We start from the raw sequence: 17488 nt of genomic DNA, 5'->3' as shown, positions 1-17488 counted from the left end.
CAGTTCCAGAGTCACACGAAGTTACAGTCACAGTCTCCACAGTCCCACAAAATCATCACATAGACTGCGCAGGCACAGACTTGCGTCGCAGACAGCCCTACAGTCTGTCACATACAGTCTCACAGACACAAAGTCTGTCTCACATAAAGTCATAAATTAGAGGTCTCCTGCAGCCTCACACAGTCACATCCACTATTCACAGTCCGAGTCACAAGTCTCATACAACCTCCCTGTCCCACAGAGACACGCTATGTCAGTCACACACATAGGATCTCACACAATCACACACCAATCTTCCCATCAGTTGCCTTATTGGATACGCAGGAAGCTACATCCTAAGACCAGGGATTGGGGGGGGGGGCAGCCCTCCCCGACCACTCCTCAGCTTGGGACTGGGTGCTGCTGAGGGCAGTGGGACACACAGTCAGTGGACACCAGGAGTGAACAATCTCCCTGAGGTCGTCTCCGCTTTATTGGGGCTTCTGGAGAGGCAGGCCTGGTCACCCGCGGTGCCAGGCTCAGGAATACTCTCGGGTGAACTTGGCATGGAACTGGCTCAGCTTCTCCAGCAGGGGTCGCAGCTTCTCCATGGGGGGCAGGATGGTCATGCTGCAAAGGACAGGCAGGTTAGCGCTGGGCCGGACAGGGTGTCTGCTCCAGAGTCAGAAGGTGCAGCCGGGCTCACCGGAAGTGGTAGGTGCCTTCCCGCTGCCCAAAGCCACTGCCGGGCACCACGCAGATGCCTGTCTCCTCCAGCAAGCGCATGCAGAAGAACATGTCCGGGGCCAGGCCCAGCTCCTGGGGGCAACAGCGGGGCGGTCAGGGTCAGGCCCACCTCCTCCTGGCCTTGCCCCCTTCAACCCCTACCCCCACCACAGACCTTAGCTCGCTGCACGGCGCGTGGGGGCAGCTGCACACGCGGGAATGAATACATTGCGCCCTGCACCGGATTGCAGGTAATGCCTGGGGCCTCATTGAAGACCTGCTCAGTGAGCTTGGCCTTGGCTGCCAGCTCAGCCAGCACCGCCTTCTTCTCCTGAGGAAGGAAGGGAGGGAGGGAGGTAGGAAGGAGAGAAGGAAGGAAGAGAGGGAGGAAGGGAAGAAAGGGCAGGAAAGGAAGGCCAGGTCAGATCAAGCCAGTTTGAGGTCAAGACCCTCAGTCCCTCTCCCCACATCCAACGACACCCTAGACCCCTTTGTGGCCTTCAGACTCACCGCCTGGTACTGTGGGAAGGAGGGATCAGAGGGCTCGGGGGGACTAACTACCATGTCCATCACCGCCTGGCCCGGTGCGGGTGGACACAGCCTGACACTCAACAGCTTCAGCATCTGTTGCTGTACGTCCGGGTCCATGTTCACCACCTCCATGTAGCCACCGCGAAACCCGCACCTGCCAGGCGAGGCAGGGGGGTGAAGGCTGGAGCCCCACATCCATCGGTGCCTTCCCGCCACACCTTTGGCCCGCACCCGTACTCACTCGCCCATGTAGCCCTTGGAGACCGAGTGGAAGGACACCAGCTCCTGCTGCGTAGAGTACGGGGGCCCCATCTCCATGAGCACCTTCTTGAAGGAGTGGAACTGTGAACCCTCGGCGTACACGTTGTCCTGGTACACCTGAGTGGGCAGACAGGCATCACACGCCACGTACCCGGCTCTTCCCACCTCACCTCTGCCGCACGCACCCCTGCCCACACCTCATCAGCCATCAGGAAGAGCCGCTCCTCGAAGGCGAACTGGATCACAGCTTCAATGCACTCGCGGGTCTGTACCTGCCCTGCACAGCGAGACACACAAGTACACATGGGTCAGCTGCCAGAGTGGAAGACCCGGAGTCAGGAGCAGGTGGGTCAATTGGCGGGGAGGCCTCTGGGAACATTGTCACGTGGCCCGAGTGGGGTGGGAGGCACAGGGTGTGTGGGTCAGGGTGGGGAGGCGCCTGGGACTCAGGCAGGTGCCTGTCCCCTATTGGCCACGCACCAGTGGGGTTCCCAGGGTTGATGATGCAGAGCGCTCGCGGGTTGCAGTGCTGTCGGGCCTGGTGGAGTGCCCGGCGCAGCTCAGACACATCCAGCGCCCAGCAGCGCTCCTCGTCCAGGTAATAGTCCACCTGGACAGCGTTGAACTCGGCCAGCGCCGCCGAGTAGAGCGGGTACTGAGGGATGGGAATCAGCACACCAGTGCGCGAGGGCCCCTCGCCTGTCACCAGCAACTTGAGCACCGTCTGCAGGGTAGAGGGGAGAATGGATGATGTGTTGGTTGGCAGCAGGTTCAAATCAGCAGGATGCACCGGGTGCCCAGGCACTACCATGATGGCGTCGCTGGCCCCGGTGGACAGGAAGATGTTGTTGGGGTTTGAAGGAATGCCTCCGTCGCGTCTCTCAATGTATCGTGCAACGTCCTCCCGGATCACCCCAATTCCGGAGCTGACGCTGTAGGCACCTGAGCGGGGGTCGGGGACAGATTGTGAGAGCCTTGCACACGGCACTCCCTGGCCCTGAGGAGGTTCTGCAGCCAGTCAGTGCTCCATAGTGGCCCCCTCCTGCCCTGCTGAGGCCTTTACCCAGGCTGTGGCCCTTGCAGGCCTGCAAGATGCACCTGGCCCGCTTTTTGGTGTCCTCAGGGAAGTCGGGACTGTTGAGGAGTTCCGGGTGGACGCAGAGGGCCAGCACCTGGGAGGAGCGAGTCAGAGCCTGGGCGCTGCAGCACCAGCTAACAGGGCAGTGGCTGGAGCAGACCCAGCCTCACCTGGCGCAGGAAGGTGATGGGTCTCTGCCCCATGGCGTGTGCGTCGCCCACGTTGGCATGGATCACCTCAGTGAAGGGCTTCTTTACACCCTGGGGCAGGAGGCTTGAGTGAGGCCCACACTACCTCAGCTGTGGCATTGAGCAGAGGGTGTGGCCCCGGGGTGCAGGGCATTACCTGGCGCAGCTCCTGCTCCAGCTCCTGGGCACGGAGCACAATGGGGCCGCGGACTGCGTACTCTAGCCTCCGCACACAGGGGTTCATGGTCTCCAGAGTCAGCACCTTCTCCTTCATCCCGTTCACTGCGGTCTGGCTGTGGCCACCAGCTCTCAAGGCCATGGTCCTAGTCAGACCAGGCAGGAAGAAGGCTGGGGGCAAGTGGCTCTGGAACAGATGGACTCAGAGCCGGAAGAAGAGCCACAGTAAGAGGCCACGCTGCACTTGGCAGCTGCGGGCACTGGCGGACACAGAGGACAGGACTTGGGGCCAGTGTCCCGCCCCATGGTCTGGGCACCGCCCTGGCGAGTGGGTGAAGAGGCAGGCGGGGCCAGGGTTGTGGCCTAATGCCCGCCCCCCTCCACCAGAAACAAGAGACCAACAGCAGGGCAAGGCGGGGGGACACACAAAGGTCAGAGGGCCTCAGCCAGGACTGGAGAAGGGGACCCTGAGACCCAGCCAGAGTCCTGGGTGGGCAGCCAAGCAGGTCAGGACTACATGCTGGAGTCAGGGAGCCAGGCCACAGACATATCCCAGCACAGCCCTGTCAGACCTAGTCATGGGTCTCCCATCTTTTTCTCTAGGTGGGGGGTGCCATGCCTGGCATGCTCAGGGCTCACTCCTGGCAGGCTCAAGGGGACCCAACCCCAGGCTGATCATGTGCAAGCAAGCCCACTATACTATCTGGCGTCCAGGCTCCCCTCATCTTTGCCTGGCCCAACAGGTCTGTCTCCGAGACCTCTGGAATGTTGGGGTAGATAGGGGATTAAGGACCTCAGACACTAGGCTCCACTTGACCCCTTGTGGGCTGTGGCCCGGAGACTGCAAGAACCTTCAGGTGGACCTTGGTCAGCTCAGCTCTGCAAGGCCCAAGGAGGAGACTGGGTGGAGGTGCTGGGGGATGGGCCCCGACAGTCGAGGCAGGGCAGCTGAGGAGTTGGGGACTGTGACTTGAGTGGTTCCTGATTTGTGGTGGAAAGAGCAGCCCAGCTCATCAGGATGCAGCTCATCCTGATAGGCCCCCGGAGTGCCACCTCCAGGGCCCCCACTTAGCCTGCCCCTCCCCCCCAGACAGGGCCCAGCTCGGCAGCCAGGATGGCCCTAGGGACCGGCCGGCTCTCACCTTGCTTCTCCTGGACACCTGTCCACTGCAGGCCACCTCAGGCTTCCCGTGCAGACTGGCCCCTCTGCACCCCAGGCCAGAGCGCAGGTTAATATGGGCGTGGGTCCAGGCAGACACCGCCCCCCACCCGCCCCCTGGCAGCTACATCCAAGTGGCAGGAAGAAGGAAGATGGACTTAGGCAGCTGCACCGCCCCCCCTGGAGCACACTCTGCAGCCACTGATGCTAGGGGAGGGGAGGCCGTCCTGGGGCTGGGCCGGCCAGGTCATGCACAGCAAGGAAGGCACCTTGAGTGGGCATGGAGTGGCAGTGCCCTGGCCCTCCTCTGTAAGGCCCCGAAAGAATCCACGCACTTTTCACTGCGCCTGACCAGTGAATTGCTGGCCCCTCTGGCTCCTGCACAAGGAGAGAGCAAGGGGGTGCATGCCCCTGACACGAGCCTTCTAGAACCTTCTAGCACTGTGGCCTTCTGGAACACCTGCCACAGCTAGCACAACCTGCACTCGGGGAAGGGTGACAGAGGCTGGCCTGGGCCTCATCCCACGCTGGGCTGGGCTGCACCCACGGGCCTCAGGTAGGTCACAGGACAGGCTAGACGACACGAACCCCCACACCCGGAATGGTGGCTGCACCGAGACACACGTGACATGGCAGAATGGCCCTTTATCAAGTTTCCGGTGATGCTCTGTCTCTGGGCGGGGGTCCAGGCGCAGTCTTGGCCGAAAGTGCCACAGGGGGAGAGGGGGGGTACAGGGGTGCCGCGTGCAGGGAAGCCCCACGGCCTCATACAGGGGAGTCCCCAGTGCAAAGATGGGCAGCGTGCACAGGCCCTCACATGAGACGGCAGCACGGCTTTTTGTCCACAGGCGCCACCTCGGAGGGGGCTGTGAGCTTGAGTAAAGGCGGGTCTCTTCCAGTCCTGGCCCCATCCTGGGGCTGTGGACTCTGGGGGTTCTCCAGAGGGCAAGGCTCGGGGGGCTCCGGCCCCTCGGGCAGGGGCCGCTGCAGCTTGGCGGCGGCTCGCTGCCGCTTCAGCTCCGCCAGTGTGTGGTGGGCCTTGGCCTTGACCAGGCCGTCGGGGGCCGCGCTCTCCACCGGGCTCAGCTGGTAGGAGACGCTGCGGTCCAGGCGCTTGGAGTACAGGTGCCGGCCAGGGGGGCCCTCCATGCGGCCATTGTGTGGCCTGGCTGCCTCGGGGCCATCGTCCTGCGTGGGGTGAGGGGGAGAGCACAGGTCAGGGCCGGGCTGTGTCGTGCTGGGGGTACAAGCCTGTTCTCGGGGGCAAGGTCACAGGCCCCTGCAAGGGCAAGGTCGCTCCAAGCTGAGCTGGGGGTGTGCCCTGGGGTGGGGTCGGAGCAGGGTTCACCTCCGGGCTGGGCCGCAGCTCGGCATCCGTCTGCCGGTCCTCATCCTCGGGCTCCGGGGCTGAGGCGAGCTCGGGACTCGGGAGCTCGGGGCCCTCGGGGCTGAGGGGCTGCGGGGCCGGCTGCTGCCACACGATGGCCTCCTGGGCGTGCTCTCGGCGGTACAGGCTGGTGCGCTGGGTCAGGCTCACCCGCCGCACCACCTTCCTGGGGGAGAGAGGAGGGTGAGCGGGAGGCCCCCGCCCCGCCCGCGGACTCTGACCTGGGCCGTGGCTGGCACGGGCACCGTGCACCGGGCGGGCTGACGTCAGCAGGCCCGAGAGCCAGGGGACGGCAGGCGGGGAAGGGCCCAGGTGCCACAGGCAGGGCAGGGGCAGGGGCAGGGCTGCGAGGGCGGGCCTGGGGCGGGCGGGGAGTGGACGAGGGGGCCGGGCCGGGCCGGGCCAAAGAGGGCGGGGAAGGCCTGCGGGGCGGGAAGGACCGAGCAGCTGGCCCGGCTCACCCGCGGCTGCCTGCGCTGGACGTCCGGCGGCGCAGGAGCGATCGCTGGCGGCCCTGGGCGCGCAGCAGGGCGTCGTGCTTGTGCTTCAGTTCCAGCAGTTTGGCCCGCACCTCCTCGTCCACGCACACGTCTGCGGAGAAGCGGACGGACGGGTCACGAGCGCCGTCCCGTCCCTCGCTCCCGGCACCGGGCCCAGGCGGTCCGGTCGGTCGGCGGCTCACCCAGGGGCGTCTCGTCCATCAGCGACTTGGCGTGCAGGTCGGCGCCGTGTGCCACCAGCAGCTCCACGAGTTGCACCTGTGCGGAGGGAGCCAGGTGCTCAAGCTGCCTGTGGCCAGGCCCACGTGGCCCACTTGCTACCTGGGGCTCCCCCACTGGCGTCACCTGTCCCCAGTAGGCAGCGGCGTGCAGTGGCTCCCAGCCGTCCAGGTCTTTGGCGCTCAGGCTGGCTTGGTGCTCCAGCAGCAGAACTGCCGCCTCGCTGAACCCACTGGCAGCGGCGATGTGGAGCTGGAGGCAAACGGCGTCTTGAGTGCTCGGCTGGGCCCCTTCTGCAGCGTCCTCCCAGCCCCCATGGCTCGGCCAGGTGCTCACCAGAGTGGCCCCGTGGTCCCGAGGGGCATCCAGATCAGCCCCGGCCTGCAGCTGGCTCCGTATATCATCCAACATGTGCAGCTCCGGCAAGGCCCGGGCGCTCTCGATGCTGTCTTGGGTGACCCCTGCCAGGTGGTAGGCTCAGAGCTTGTCCCCGCAACCGCTCGATGGCGGGCCAGGGATGGGAATGTCACACTCACCCTGGTTGGCCATGGCCGTCTCCAGGCAGTCCAGAGTCTGCTCATCCTCACACAGGTCGTAGGGCATGTTCCCATCCGTGTTGACGGCCAGCAGGTCAGCGCCCCTGCGGGAAGGACAAACCCTCAGTGCCCGCTCGGGCTCGGGCGCGGGGCTGCCCTCTGGCAGAGGGTGGACAGAGCCAGGACAAGTGCGGGGCCCTCACTTAGCGGCTCAGACCCTCAGGCCCAGATCCTGCCTGTCAGCTGGGTGAGCTCAGGCCATGTCAGCTCCAGGCACAGGGAAGGGGCGCTGGGGCCCAGAAGAGTTGGGCTCAGCACCTGCCATTGTCCTGCTGCCCATAGAGTACTCCCACACACCAGGCATTGCTTACTAGCAGCCTGGACTGTTGGCTCTATCTGGACATTGGTCCCCTCAGAGTGCTGGAGTGGAGAGAAGGCCCATGGGGAGACCAGACCTGCAGCAGCCACCTCCTCCCGGCTTAACTAGGGCGGAGGTGCAGGAGCCCAGCTCCCCAGAATCTAGGTCTCTTTCATCTCTGTGCAGATGGGGACAGCATTGGCTGGCCCTGGGTGCCCTGACCTCAGCAAGTGTTCGTCTCATTCTCCACACTCAGGTGGTGGGCGCAGCTGGGGTCGGGCCCTACCGGGCAATGAGCAGCTCCACCAGGTGCAAGTGGCCACAGGTGGCCGCGGCATGCAGTGGCGTCCAGGACTCACTGTCACAGGCATTGACCGAGGCCCCTGCCTCCAAGAGCTGCTGCACCATCTCCCGGAAGTCATCAATGCAGCTCTGCAGAATGAAACGTCGGACCTGGACCTGCAGCACCTGGAACCTGACCCCTCACACCACCTCACCCTCTCACGGCCCACTCTGAGGAAGGCGCAGCCTAAGTAGCTCCAGCCCCTCACCTACAATGGCAGTAGGACTGACCTGGTGCAGTGCTGTCAGGCCATCCTCGTTGGCCAAGTCAGGGCTGACTCCGCTGCTGAGGAACTGGCGGACTGAGGAAGTAGGTTGGGGGCAGGCTGGGTCAGCTGATGGGTGAGGAGGCAGCAGGCAGGTGCAGGCCTGTCTCACTACCCATGGGACCCTCAATGTCATGCTGCCATGCCCTGGCACTTGGGGACTGCATTTCTGCTCTGGGTCCTGCCTGCATTGGGCCTCCTGGGGCCCAACCACCTCAAAGTCACTACAGACTGCCCTCAGGAGGCAGTAGGCACCTGGCTTCCTGCTCACAGCGGAGGGGGTCAAATTCTAGTGCTTCAAGGTCCCACCCAGAGAGGCCCCAGGCCTGGCCGGGACAGCTCTCAAGGTGTCCCCCAGGGTTGGCTCCCCTCACCTTCTTCTAGGTCGTTGCGGGCAGCAGCCTCCAGCAGGGCTACACTGGGAGGGAAGCGTACTCGGTGCTTTGGCCCACCAGCCATCTCCTGCTGGGACCGGTCCCTGGGGCCCTTGCGGGTCTGGGCCTCCTTCTCGGCCTGCGCCCACAGCTTCACCTGCTGCGCACGGCGCTTCTGGGCGTGCTTCAGCCGCTCCTGCGCGCTCATCCTGCTCACCATGGGCATCTCTGCCAGCAGCTCCAGGTGCTCGGCCATGGTAGGAGCGACCGGCCAGGGGAGCTGCACAGGGCAGGGCACAGGCCAGCCCAGGCCTGAGGGGCAGGGCAGCTGGCTGGGCTAGCGCCCGTGGGGGCATCCCCTCCCCGAGGCCCAGTGCCCTCTACTCCTGGCAAGGCTGAGTCCGGATGGCCCTCTGGGACTGGGCTCTAGCCCGGCAGACAAGGGCTGTGTGTCTCCTGAGAACCCAGGCACTGTGGCAGGTGAGTGGCAGGTGAGGGCAGCCGGGAAGCTGGAGTGTGCAGGCAGCTTATCTGGACTCGGATGGCACCGTGGTCCCCAGTCCCTCACCGTCCAGGCTCAGGAGCTGGGAAGGGGACTGGGAACAGCCACGCCCAGCCCAGCCTCCCCTGCAGCCTGGGCTCCACAGTCAGCACATGTCTGCTTCTGAGGGAGGAGTCACAGGTGCAGGAGGCCAGAGTACCAGGGTGGGGGGGCAGTGGGGTGTTTCAAGTCTGTCCTCTACAGAGTGGTACCAGGCTGAGACAGCAGGATCTGTGGGGGGAGGAGGAGGAGGAAGCAGACAGGTTACTCCAGGAGTCAACAAAGACCAGCTTAAACACCGCCACCCCTCTGCAGACCCAGGACTGCCTGAGATAGGGAGCAGGAAGCAGCAGATCCTGGGCCACCTCTGGCCTCTGCCTCCTGCCCAGCTCCGGCCCTGATGCCCGTGCCTGGGCTTTCGGCAAACCCAGGAGGCCTTCAGAAAGTGCAGCTGCATTGGGAGGACTGGGTTCCCTCCACCTGGACCCACTGACCAACCTTGCTGGAATCTGATTTCCTCAGAGCCTCAGGGAGAAGCCCCCTTCCTTCCTTGGGACTCGGCAATGCTCCGAGGCTTCTCGGCCAGGGGACCCGAGGGCCAGTCCACCCTGTGCCCTTACAACCCTGCAAGAGCTTCCGAGTCCACCTTTGCTCTCTGAGACACAAATTCCTGGGACAGCCAGTGGTGCCCTGAATGGAAGGACACACCCAGGGCACTGGCTGTTCCTTCCTCCCAGCTGGAGCCACCACAAATACCCAACAACCGGGGGGAGGGGGGTCCCTTATTGGTCAGGAGAGTTCAGGCAGTGAGAGAGAAAAAGGAGCATCAAGGCCCCACAGAAACCCCCAGCAGGTCCAGGGGAGCATGGGCCTCCAAGCCTCAAGCGGCTTCCAATCTCCTTCCTACAGCCCTGAGCTCCTTAGACTCTAAGGCTTAGAGCATAATGTGATCCCCAGCAACTTGGAGAGAAAAGTGGGGGGAGAAAAGGGGAGCCCTGCATGAGGCACCCACCCGCTGCCCTCACTGGCCTCACCCAGAACTCTGAGGCCCAGGAGGCAGGTTGCTTGGGGGCCTGTCAGTGGCCAGCACCACACCCAGGGCACACACTCCAAGCCTCCCTGGAATGCCAGACAGAGATAATCTGGCGGCACAACCCAGCTCCTGGCTCCATGCTGGGTGAGCTTCCTGGCAGGCCTACACCGCCACACCACCAAGCCAAGGCCTCCCAGATAAGCAGCACCCACTCACGGCCCTTTCCCGCATAGGGAAACTGGGGCTGGCCTGACCCTAGAGCAATGCCTTCTTTTCACGTCCCTTCTGAGGCCTGGGGCTGAGCAGGCTCTGATCACTGGCACTCACAGGGCTTCGAGACTTAGTATTTGCCTGGCTAAGCCAGAGGCAGGGGCCACACCAGGGCCAGGCCCAACGTCCCGCAGCACTCGCACCAGGGACACACAGGCCCACAGGGAAGGTCAGGCAGCTGGGCATGCAGGGCATGGCCTAGCTGCTTCAGGACAGTGGCAGGACCCAGCTGACAGGAAGTACAGGGAGGCACGTCTTAGGGAGAGCCATACACCCGGGGGACGCACTGTGTGAAGGGGGATGGCGCCCAGCACTGCCTTCCTGAAAGGGGCCAGAGAGGACGGGGACAGCAACAGGCAGACGTGTTGACCATGGAGAGCTGCCCACACAGGCAGCATGGCCTTAGGCTGGCTTGCTGGAAACGTAACTGGGGAGCACTTGTAAGGAGTATAGTTGGGGAGCATAGCTGAGAAGCACCAACTAGGAGCTACGGCACCATTCCTGGGAATAGCTGTGTCACAACCTCATTCCATGAGGAGCAAATGACCGAGGACACAACTGAGGGCACAAGCGCTGCACGGCTCACTCCTCCCCACAGCTACCAGACCCCAACCCCGACTCGGAGCCTGGCCTTGCATTTGAAGCTCAAAGTCATTTCCTTCCTTCCTTCCTTCCTCCCTCCCTCCCTCCCTCCCTCCCTCCCTCCTTCCTCCTCCTCCCTCCCTCCCTCCTTCCCTCCCTCTCTCTCTTTCATTTTTTTTTCCCTAGTGGGGCCTAGCCTTGCACTCAAAGATTTCTCCTGTTTGGGCTTGGAAATCATAAAAGATACTGATTGAACCTGGGTCAGCCATGTGCAAGGCAAATGTCCACCCAGCTCCAGATTTTTTTTTTTTTTTTTGGCTTTTGGGTCACACCCAGCAGCACTCAGGGTTACTCCTGACTCTATGCTTCGAAATTGCTCCTGGCAGGCACAGGGGACCATATGGGATGCCGGGATTCGAACCACCAACCTTCTGCATGAAAGGCAAAGGCTTTACCTCCATGCTATCTCTCCGGCCCCTAGCTCCAGCTCTTGACTCTCCTCCTTTATAATAAACTTCAGGCTGGTTGCTGGGCCACACCCCACAGTGCTTGAAGGTCACCCCCAAAAGTTCTGGGGCCCATGTGGTGCCAGTTCTGGGTCTCATGCATGTAAGAGGGGCTCTCTTTCTCTGTCTTCCTCTCTCCCTCTCTCCTTCCTCTCTCTCCCGCCTTCCTTCTTTCTTGCTCTCCTGCTCTCCCTCCCTTCCTCTCCCCCTGAACCCCCCCATTTTTCAGAAATCTACACATGGCCAGTATACAGGGAAAAAGCCTAATGTTTCCCGACTGCTGGGAGATAAGACAGTCTTGGGGAACCAGTAAGATAGAAGGCGGAAAAGGTGCTGGCTTGCATAGATTTGGGCTTGATCTCTGGCTCCTCAGAGGGTCCCCCAAGTACCACCAGGAGTGATCCCTGAGTACAGATCCTGAAGAAAGTACTGAGCACTGCCAGTGTGGCCCAAACACCAAAAAAATAAAAGACAATCTTGTGGATGAGGCCTGCACACCCCAGGGGTGCCCTACCAAGCCCTAGAAGTACCCCCATGTGGGGACTCCTACTCAGGCCATGGATTCAGCAGCTGTGGACACTGACAGAAGGCGCAGAGTACCTCTGCAGGGCCAGATGGTGGACAGAAGTGGGTGGCAGGAACCCTCAGGGTGGGGCAAAGCAGCAGCAACAATGGAAACAGGACAGGAAACGGGAGGCGAGTTTAGCTGCGTGTGCCGAGCAGATCCGGAACTGAACCACACTGGGTCCCCAACACTGGCAACTCTGGGGGGCAAGTGTGCAGGACCCCCTAAACTACTCACAACTGTAAACTCACTTGTCTTGTGCATGGCCAACGTCGGTTTGACTCCCCAGCGCCATAAGGTCTCCTGAACAGAGTAGGGAATGTGTCCTGAGCGCCTCTGGATGTGGCCATTATAACCCCGCCACCACCACCACCATCAAATAAATCCTTTTCTTGGGGCTGGACGATGACTCAAAGGCCCAGGGGCAGGTATGGGAGACCCAGATTCCAAACCGACCTCACAAGATCCCCAAAGCATCCCAAAGCCCCCAAACACCAGAATTAGAAGAAAGAAGAAAGAAAAATACAGTTTATCAAGAGTGAACCAGGAAGAAATGGAAAACCTGTGTGGCCCAATTACCAGCAGGTAAATTGAAGCAGTAATTAATTATCTACCCCCAGAGGCTTGGAGACAGCACAACAGGGAGGGCAATTTACTGGGTGTGGTCTAGAACTGGAGCTGGGATGCCAAGTGGCCAGGGTCCCCAGGGTGACTGGGATGAACAGCACCTAGGCCTCGGGCCTCACAGTGAACTAAGTGCTGGCCAAGAAGCCCCAGGGGGTGGTCCTGGGACAGGACAGCTTGGGGGGTCCTCCCAAAATAAAGATCTCCCCCAGGAAAATTCAGGCCCAGGCAGCTTAATTGGTTAATTCTACTGGAGCTTTCAATGAGTCCATGAGTCAATTTCTTCTGTTTTTGTTTGTTTCCACACCCTTTGGTGCTCAGGGGTAACCCCTGGCTCTGTGCTCAGAAATCACCCCTAGCAACTCGGGGGGAACATATGGGATGCTGGGGATCAAACCCAGATCTACCCTGAGTCGGCCGCATGCAAGGCAAACTCCCTACCACTGTGATATCGCTCCGGCCCTCTTCTCAGTTTTGGCTTTTGGTTTTGGGCCACACCCAGCAGTGCTCAGGGGCCACTCCTGGCTCTGTACTCAGAAATTGCTCTGGTAGGCACAAGGGACCACACGGGATGCTGGAATTGGAATCACTGTCCGTCCTCGATTGGCTGTATGCAAGGCAAATGCCCTACTGCTGTGCTACCTCTCCAGCCCCACTTTTTGGTTTTGTAAAAAATTTATTGGGAATATGGCTGGAGTGATCAGACAGAGGGTAGGGCATTTGCCTTGTACACAGTAGACCCACGTTTAATCCCAGCATCCCATATGGTCCCCTGAGTTGGAGTGCAGAGTCCCACTGCGTGTGGACAAAATTCCCTCTCTCCTAGAAAAATGAATGAGGGAACAGGCCCAAACGTGTTTTATGTGGCTTGCAATAGTAGCTCCCAATACCTGGGCATCTGATAAGGAGCTAAGGGGCTGGATGGGTCAGAAAGAGGTGGAAACTAGTGATATTCTTTTTTTTTTTTTTGGGGGGGGGGTCACACCTAGCAGCACTCAGGGGTTAGTACTCCTGGCTCTATGCTCAGAAATCGCCCCTAGGGGCTAGAGGTAGAGAGTTTACCTTGCACGCACTGACATAGGACGGACTGCAGTTAGATCCCCCAGCGTCCCATATGGTCCCCCAAGCCAGGAGCGATTTCTGAGTGCATAGCCTGGACTAACCCCTGAGAGTCACCAGGTGTGGGCCAAACACCAAAAAGAAAAAAACAAAAAACAAAGAAACACAAAGAGATCGCCCCTGGCAGGCTCGGGGGACCATATGGGATGCCGGGATTCAAACCACCGTCCATCCTGGGTCGGCTGCGTGCAAGGCAAACGCCCTATCGTTGTGCTATCTCTCGGGCCGAAGAGTAACATTCTAAACTTACCTGGGAAGGAAGGGCTCTGGAGTTCTGTTTGCTTGCTAGCTTGTTTGATGGGGCACACCCTGCAGTGCTCGGGAATCACTCCTGGTAGTCTCAGGGGATCCTATGGGCTGCTGGGGATTGAACCTGGGTCGACTGTGTGCAAGGCAAACCCTTTCCCCACTGCACTATCACTCCACTGCACTATCACTCCAGCCTGGGCATTGGGGTTTAGTTTTTGTTTCTGAGCTACACCCAGGACTGCTCAGGGCTCACTCTTGGTGCAGTTTGGGGGACCCTAGGATCTAGCCATCAGGTACTAAACCCAGGTCAGTCACATGTAAGGCAATGCACCTTGCATTATTGCTTCAGTTCAGGGAAGGTTGCGTGTTTTGGGGCACATACAGTAATGCTCAGGGGTTACTCTTGGCTCTATACTACTTCCTGGCGGTGCTGGAGATAACCATGTGGGATGCTGGAGGTCGGAGATAGGTCAGCCACAAGCAAGGCAAACGCCTGTATCTCCAGTTCCAGGGGAGAGGGTTGATTTTTTTTCTTTTTGGTTTTGGGGTTAAACCCGACGGAGCTCAGGGGTTACTCCTGGCTCTGCACTCAGAAATCATTCCTGGCAGGCTCAGGATGCCGGGAATTGAACTCAGGTCCGTCCTGGGTCTGCTGCGTTCAAGACAAATGCCCAACCAACCGCTGTGCTATCTCGAAGCCCCAGAGGGAGTTTTTTAAAAAAAGGACAAGTGTCAGGCCAGAGTGACAGTGTGGGGAGGACACTTGTCTTGCAAGTGCACCCAGACCACCAGGAGTGATCCCTGAGCACAGAGCCAGGAATAGGCCCTGAGCAATGCTGGCATGTAGCCCCAAAACGAACAGAAGCAAATAAAATGACAAAAGTTACTCTGTGATTCCTTTAGAAAACTGCCACCTCCTAGCACATGTTTATTGGATGAATGTCTCCAACCTCCACGCCCAGCACTGCAGAGCAGCTCCCAGCTGGGAGGTTTTCCCAGCCAGGCAGGTTCAGAGAGCTGAAATCTAGGGAATGCCTCCTAGGCCTCAATCCCCTCCCTTATCCGCTTCCTAACCTCCTCACAGGCCTCATTCCCTGCTCCCTCCCTCACCTTGTCTTTTTTTGGACACACACAACCTCAGGGCTTTTCCCTTGGTGCTCAGGGATCGCTCTTAAAGGACTCAGGAGACTATATGGGGTGCTGGGGATTAAACCCAGGTCAGTTAATGCAAGACAAGCGACCTACCCTGTGCCTGATTTTTTTGTTTTTTTTTTGTTTTTTTTTTGTTTTTGGTTTTTGGGCCACACCCGGCGGTGCTCAGGGGTTACTCCTGGCTGTCTGCTCAGAAATAGCTCCTGGCAGGCACGGGGGACCATATGGGACACCGGGATTCGAACCAACCACCTTTGGTCCTGGATCGGCTGTTTGCAAGGCAAACGCCGCTGTGCTATCTCTCCGGGCCCGATTTTTTTGGTTTTGGACCACACATGACAGTACTCATGGGTTACTCCTAGAGGTGCTCAGGAGACCATATGGGATGCCAGGGATCAAACAGGGGTCAGTCACATGAAATAGCCACATGCAATTGCTCAGACCCTAACACCCATTTGGTTTTCGAGGGGCCAGAGTGCTAGGTAGGACATCTGCACAGTGGCAGAGTATTTGCCTTGCATGCTGCCAACCCAGGAACAGACCCAGGTTCGATCCCCGGCATTCCTTATGATCCCCTGAGCCTGCCAGGAGCCATTTCTGAGTGCGGAGTCAGGAATAACCCTGAGCACAGCTAGGTGTGGCCCTAAAACAAAAACAAACAAAAACACATCTGATTTCAACACCACACCATTTGTCCTCTGAGCCTAAGCCCACAGCTGATAATCACCGAGGGTGGGGCCAGGATCTTGTGTCAGCTGTATAGGAGTCAATCATCAATTCAGAAGGTTTGTTTGGGATGATGGAGTGGGGGTAGGTCTCTCCGGGGGCCACACTCCAGTGATCAGGGGGCCATCTACACTGAATAGCACTGACCATGCAAGCACTTTGGTCTTTTGCTATCACTGTGGATAATACAATGTTGTGTCTCTTACCACGAGGTGCCAAGAGGGACTGTGGAGGGGCCAGATGATAGCACAGCAGGGAGAGCATTTGCCTTGTATGCAGCAGATTCAGGTTTGATTTCAAGCATCACATATGGTCTCTGAGCCTACTAGGCGTAGCTTCTGTGCAGAGCCAGGAGTAACCCCTGAACACCACCATGTGGCCCACAAGAGAGGTCAGTTTAAATTCCTGCCTCACTTCCAGCTCTCGCTCAGGGCAGGAAGTAAAACTGGCTTCAGATCCAAAAGGTTCTTGCCCTCTGTCTGCCTTGGCTGAGCAATGACAATGGACTCCATCTCCGCCAAGTAGGACCTTACTGAACTGGGCGGTGCCCTCTGGCCAATGCACAGACACCATGTTCCCCAACTGCCACCTTCTCGAGCAGATAGTCCTGGCTTCCCCCTCCCTGCATGTGTCCCCTTTAACTTGGAGAAATAAAGCAAACTTTCGAAATCAAGCCAGCTGAGTAACATTTCGGGGGTAGGTAAGGTGAGTGCATTTTGGGGATCACATCCAGCGGTGGTCAGGAGCTGTTCTCAGGGCTGGTACCGGGCCACTTCCTGAAAGCAAAGCCTATGCTCCCACATGGAGCTGTGTCCAAGCCCCAGGAGTCTTTCCTCACGTCCACAAACAAGAACTCACAGCGGGGCCGGGAAGGTGGCGCTAGAGGTAAGGCGTTTGCCTTGCAAGCGCTACCATAGTTCGATCCCCCGGCGTCCCATATGGTCCCCCCCAAGCCAGGAGCGACTTCTGAGCGCATAGCCAGGAGTAACCCCTGAGCATCAAACGGGGGTGTGGCCCCAAAAAAAAAAAAAAAAAAAAGAACTCACAAGCTGGGGCTGGAGCCTAGTAAAGCAGGTAAGCCCTTCCCCATGCATAAGCCAGATCCAGGTTCGTTCCCTGGCACCCTGTATGGTCCCCAAGCACCGCCAGGACTTAATTCCTGAGTACAGAACCAGGAGCAACCCCTGAGCATCGTGTACGGTGACTCAAAATCTGCGACTAGATATCTGGGGCCACAGCAATAGTACAGCAGATAAGGCATTTGCCTTGCACACAGCTGACCCAGACTAGATCCCTGGCATCCCATATGATCCCCCCTAACACTGCCAGAAGTGATTTCTGAGCATAAAGCCAGGAGTCACCCCTGAGCACCACTGTGACCCAAAAACTAAAAACAAACAAATACTCACTAGCTGGACAATATCCTGTTATGCAACTGTGATATTTGTGTTGTTTGTTTTTGGGCCACACCCAGCATTGCTCAGGGGTTACTCCTGGCTGTCTGCTCAGAAATAGCTCCTGGCAGGCACAGGGGACCATATGGGACACCCGGATTCAAACCAACCACCTTTGGTCCTGGATAGGCTGCTTGCAAGGCAAATGCTGCTGTGTTATCTCTCCAGGCCCACAACTGTGATATTCAAACCCAGTTGTGAGCAGCTGGGTAGTGCTCAGGCTGCAGAACTGAAGTGATACTGCAAGGAAGGAACCCCTCAGCCTGCTGAGGGACACGGTCCATAGGGGCAGTCAAGGCCTGTGTGGTGGACTGATCCCTGCAGGCTCCCATGGTGAGCCAGCTTCATTCCCATGTGTCCCCAAACACTGACCTGGTCCCTGACACAAAATAAAGACACCAAGAAAGGCAGAAGAGATAGGCTGAGGGGCCGGGAAGGTGGCGCTAGAGGTAAGGTGTCTACCTTGCAAGCGCTAGCGTAGGACGGACAGAAGTTTGATCCCCCGGCGTCCCATATGGTCCCCTCAAGCCAGGGGCAATTTCTGAGCGCATAGCCAGGAGTAACCCCTGAGCGTCAAACGGGTGTG

At 59.4% G+C, this 17488-nt stretch overlaps 2 protein-coding genes across 4 annotated transcripts; both read right to left on the bottom strand.

The window, feature by feature from the left end:
- Window positions 1-441: 441 nt before the first annotated feature.
- On the bottom strand, window positions 442-4661 carry GPT (glutamic--pyruvic transaminase). 2 transcript variants are annotated; one of them, XM_049765861.1, is made up of 12 exons: window positions 4083-4661; window positions 2921-3141; window positions 2746-2835; window positions 2561-2669; window positions 2306-2439; window positions 1978-2221; window positions 1695-1774; window positions 1478-1614; window positions 1216-1390; window positions 881-1036; window positions 686-798; window positions 442-609 (listed from the first exon to the last, which is right to left on the bottom strand). In XM_049765861.1, the coding sequence occupies exons 2-12, from the start codon at window positions 3080-3082 to the stop codon at window positions 519-521; spliced, it is 1491 nt and encodes a 496-aa protein (XP_049621818.1). In that variant the 5' UTR covers window positions 3083-3141; window positions 4083-4661; the 3' UTR covers window positions 442-518. The 2 variants fall into 2 exon arrangements, with proteins under 2 accessions (XP_049621818.1, XP_049621817.1); XM_049765860.1 differs by having other exon boundaries at window positions 2921-3086.
- A 68-nt stretch (window positions 4662-4729) lies between these two features.
- On the bottom strand, window positions 4730-8567 carry PPP1R16A (protein phosphatase 1 regulatory subunit 16A). 2 transcript variants are annotated; one of them, XM_049765857.1, is made up of 10 exons: window positions 8082-8567; window positions 7673-7743; window positions 7386-7531; window positions 6742-6845; window positions 6542-6666; window positions 6332-6457; window positions 6169-6244; window positions 5948-6077; window positions 5448-5652; window positions 4730-5287 (listed from the first exon to the last, which is right to left on the bottom strand). In XM_049765857.1, exons 1-10 carry the CDS (start codon window positions 8335-8337, stop codon window positions 4913-4915), a joined length of 1614 nt encoding a protein of 537 aa, XP_049621814.1. In that variant the 5' UTR covers window positions 8338-8567; the 3' UTR covers window positions 4730-4912. The 2 variants fall into 2 exon arrangements, with proteins under 2 accessions (XP_049621814.1, XP_049621815.1); XM_049765858.1 differs by having other exon boundaries at window positions 6542-6654.
- Between the last annotated feature and the right edge of the window lie 8921 nt (window positions 8568-17488).

This window comes from Suncus etruscus, chromosome 19 (assembly GCF_024139225.1).
Source record: "Suncus etruscus isolate mSunEtr1 chromosome 19, mSunEtr1.pri.cur, whole genome shotgun sequence".
Taxonomy (NCBI): Eukaryota; Metazoa; Chordata; class Mammalia; order Eulipotyphla; family Soricidae; genus Suncus; species Suncus etruscus.
Note: the sequence above shows the minus strand (reverse complement) of the source record. Positions and strands in the feature narration are given on the sequence as shown.

What these genes read in the sequence shown, in the direction of transcription:
- GPT (XM_049765861.1), bottom strand. Translation starts at nt 3,082, where the DNA reads ATGGCCTTGAGAGCTGGTGGCCACAGCCAGACCGCAGTGAACGGGATG. An exon ending in GGGCCAGCGACGCCATCATG is followed by an intron (nt 2,222 to 2,305) that starts GTAGTGCCTGGG and finishes TCTACCCTGCAG; the next exon opens with ACGGTGCTCAAGTTGCTGGT. An exon ending in CAACCCTGGGAACCCCACTG is followed by an intron (nt 1,775 to 1,977) that starts GTGCGTGGCCAA and finishes CTCGCTGTGCAG; the next exon opens with GGCAGGTACAGACCCGCGAG.
- PPP1R16A (XM_049765857.1), bottom strand. Translation starts at nt 8,337, where the DNA reads ATGGCCGAGCACCTGGAGCTGCTGGCAGAGATGCCCATGGTGAGCAGG. An exon ending in GGGACCACGGGGCCACTCTG is followed by an intron (nt 6,458 to 6,541) that starts GTGAGCACCTGG and finishes GTTTGCCTCCAG; the next exon opens with CTCCACATCGCCGCTGCCAG. An exon ending in GATGGACGAGACGCCCCTGG is followed by an intron (nt 6,078 to 6,168) that starts GTGAGCCGCCGA and finishes GCTTCTCCGCAG; the next exon opens with ACGTGTGCGTGGACGAGGAG.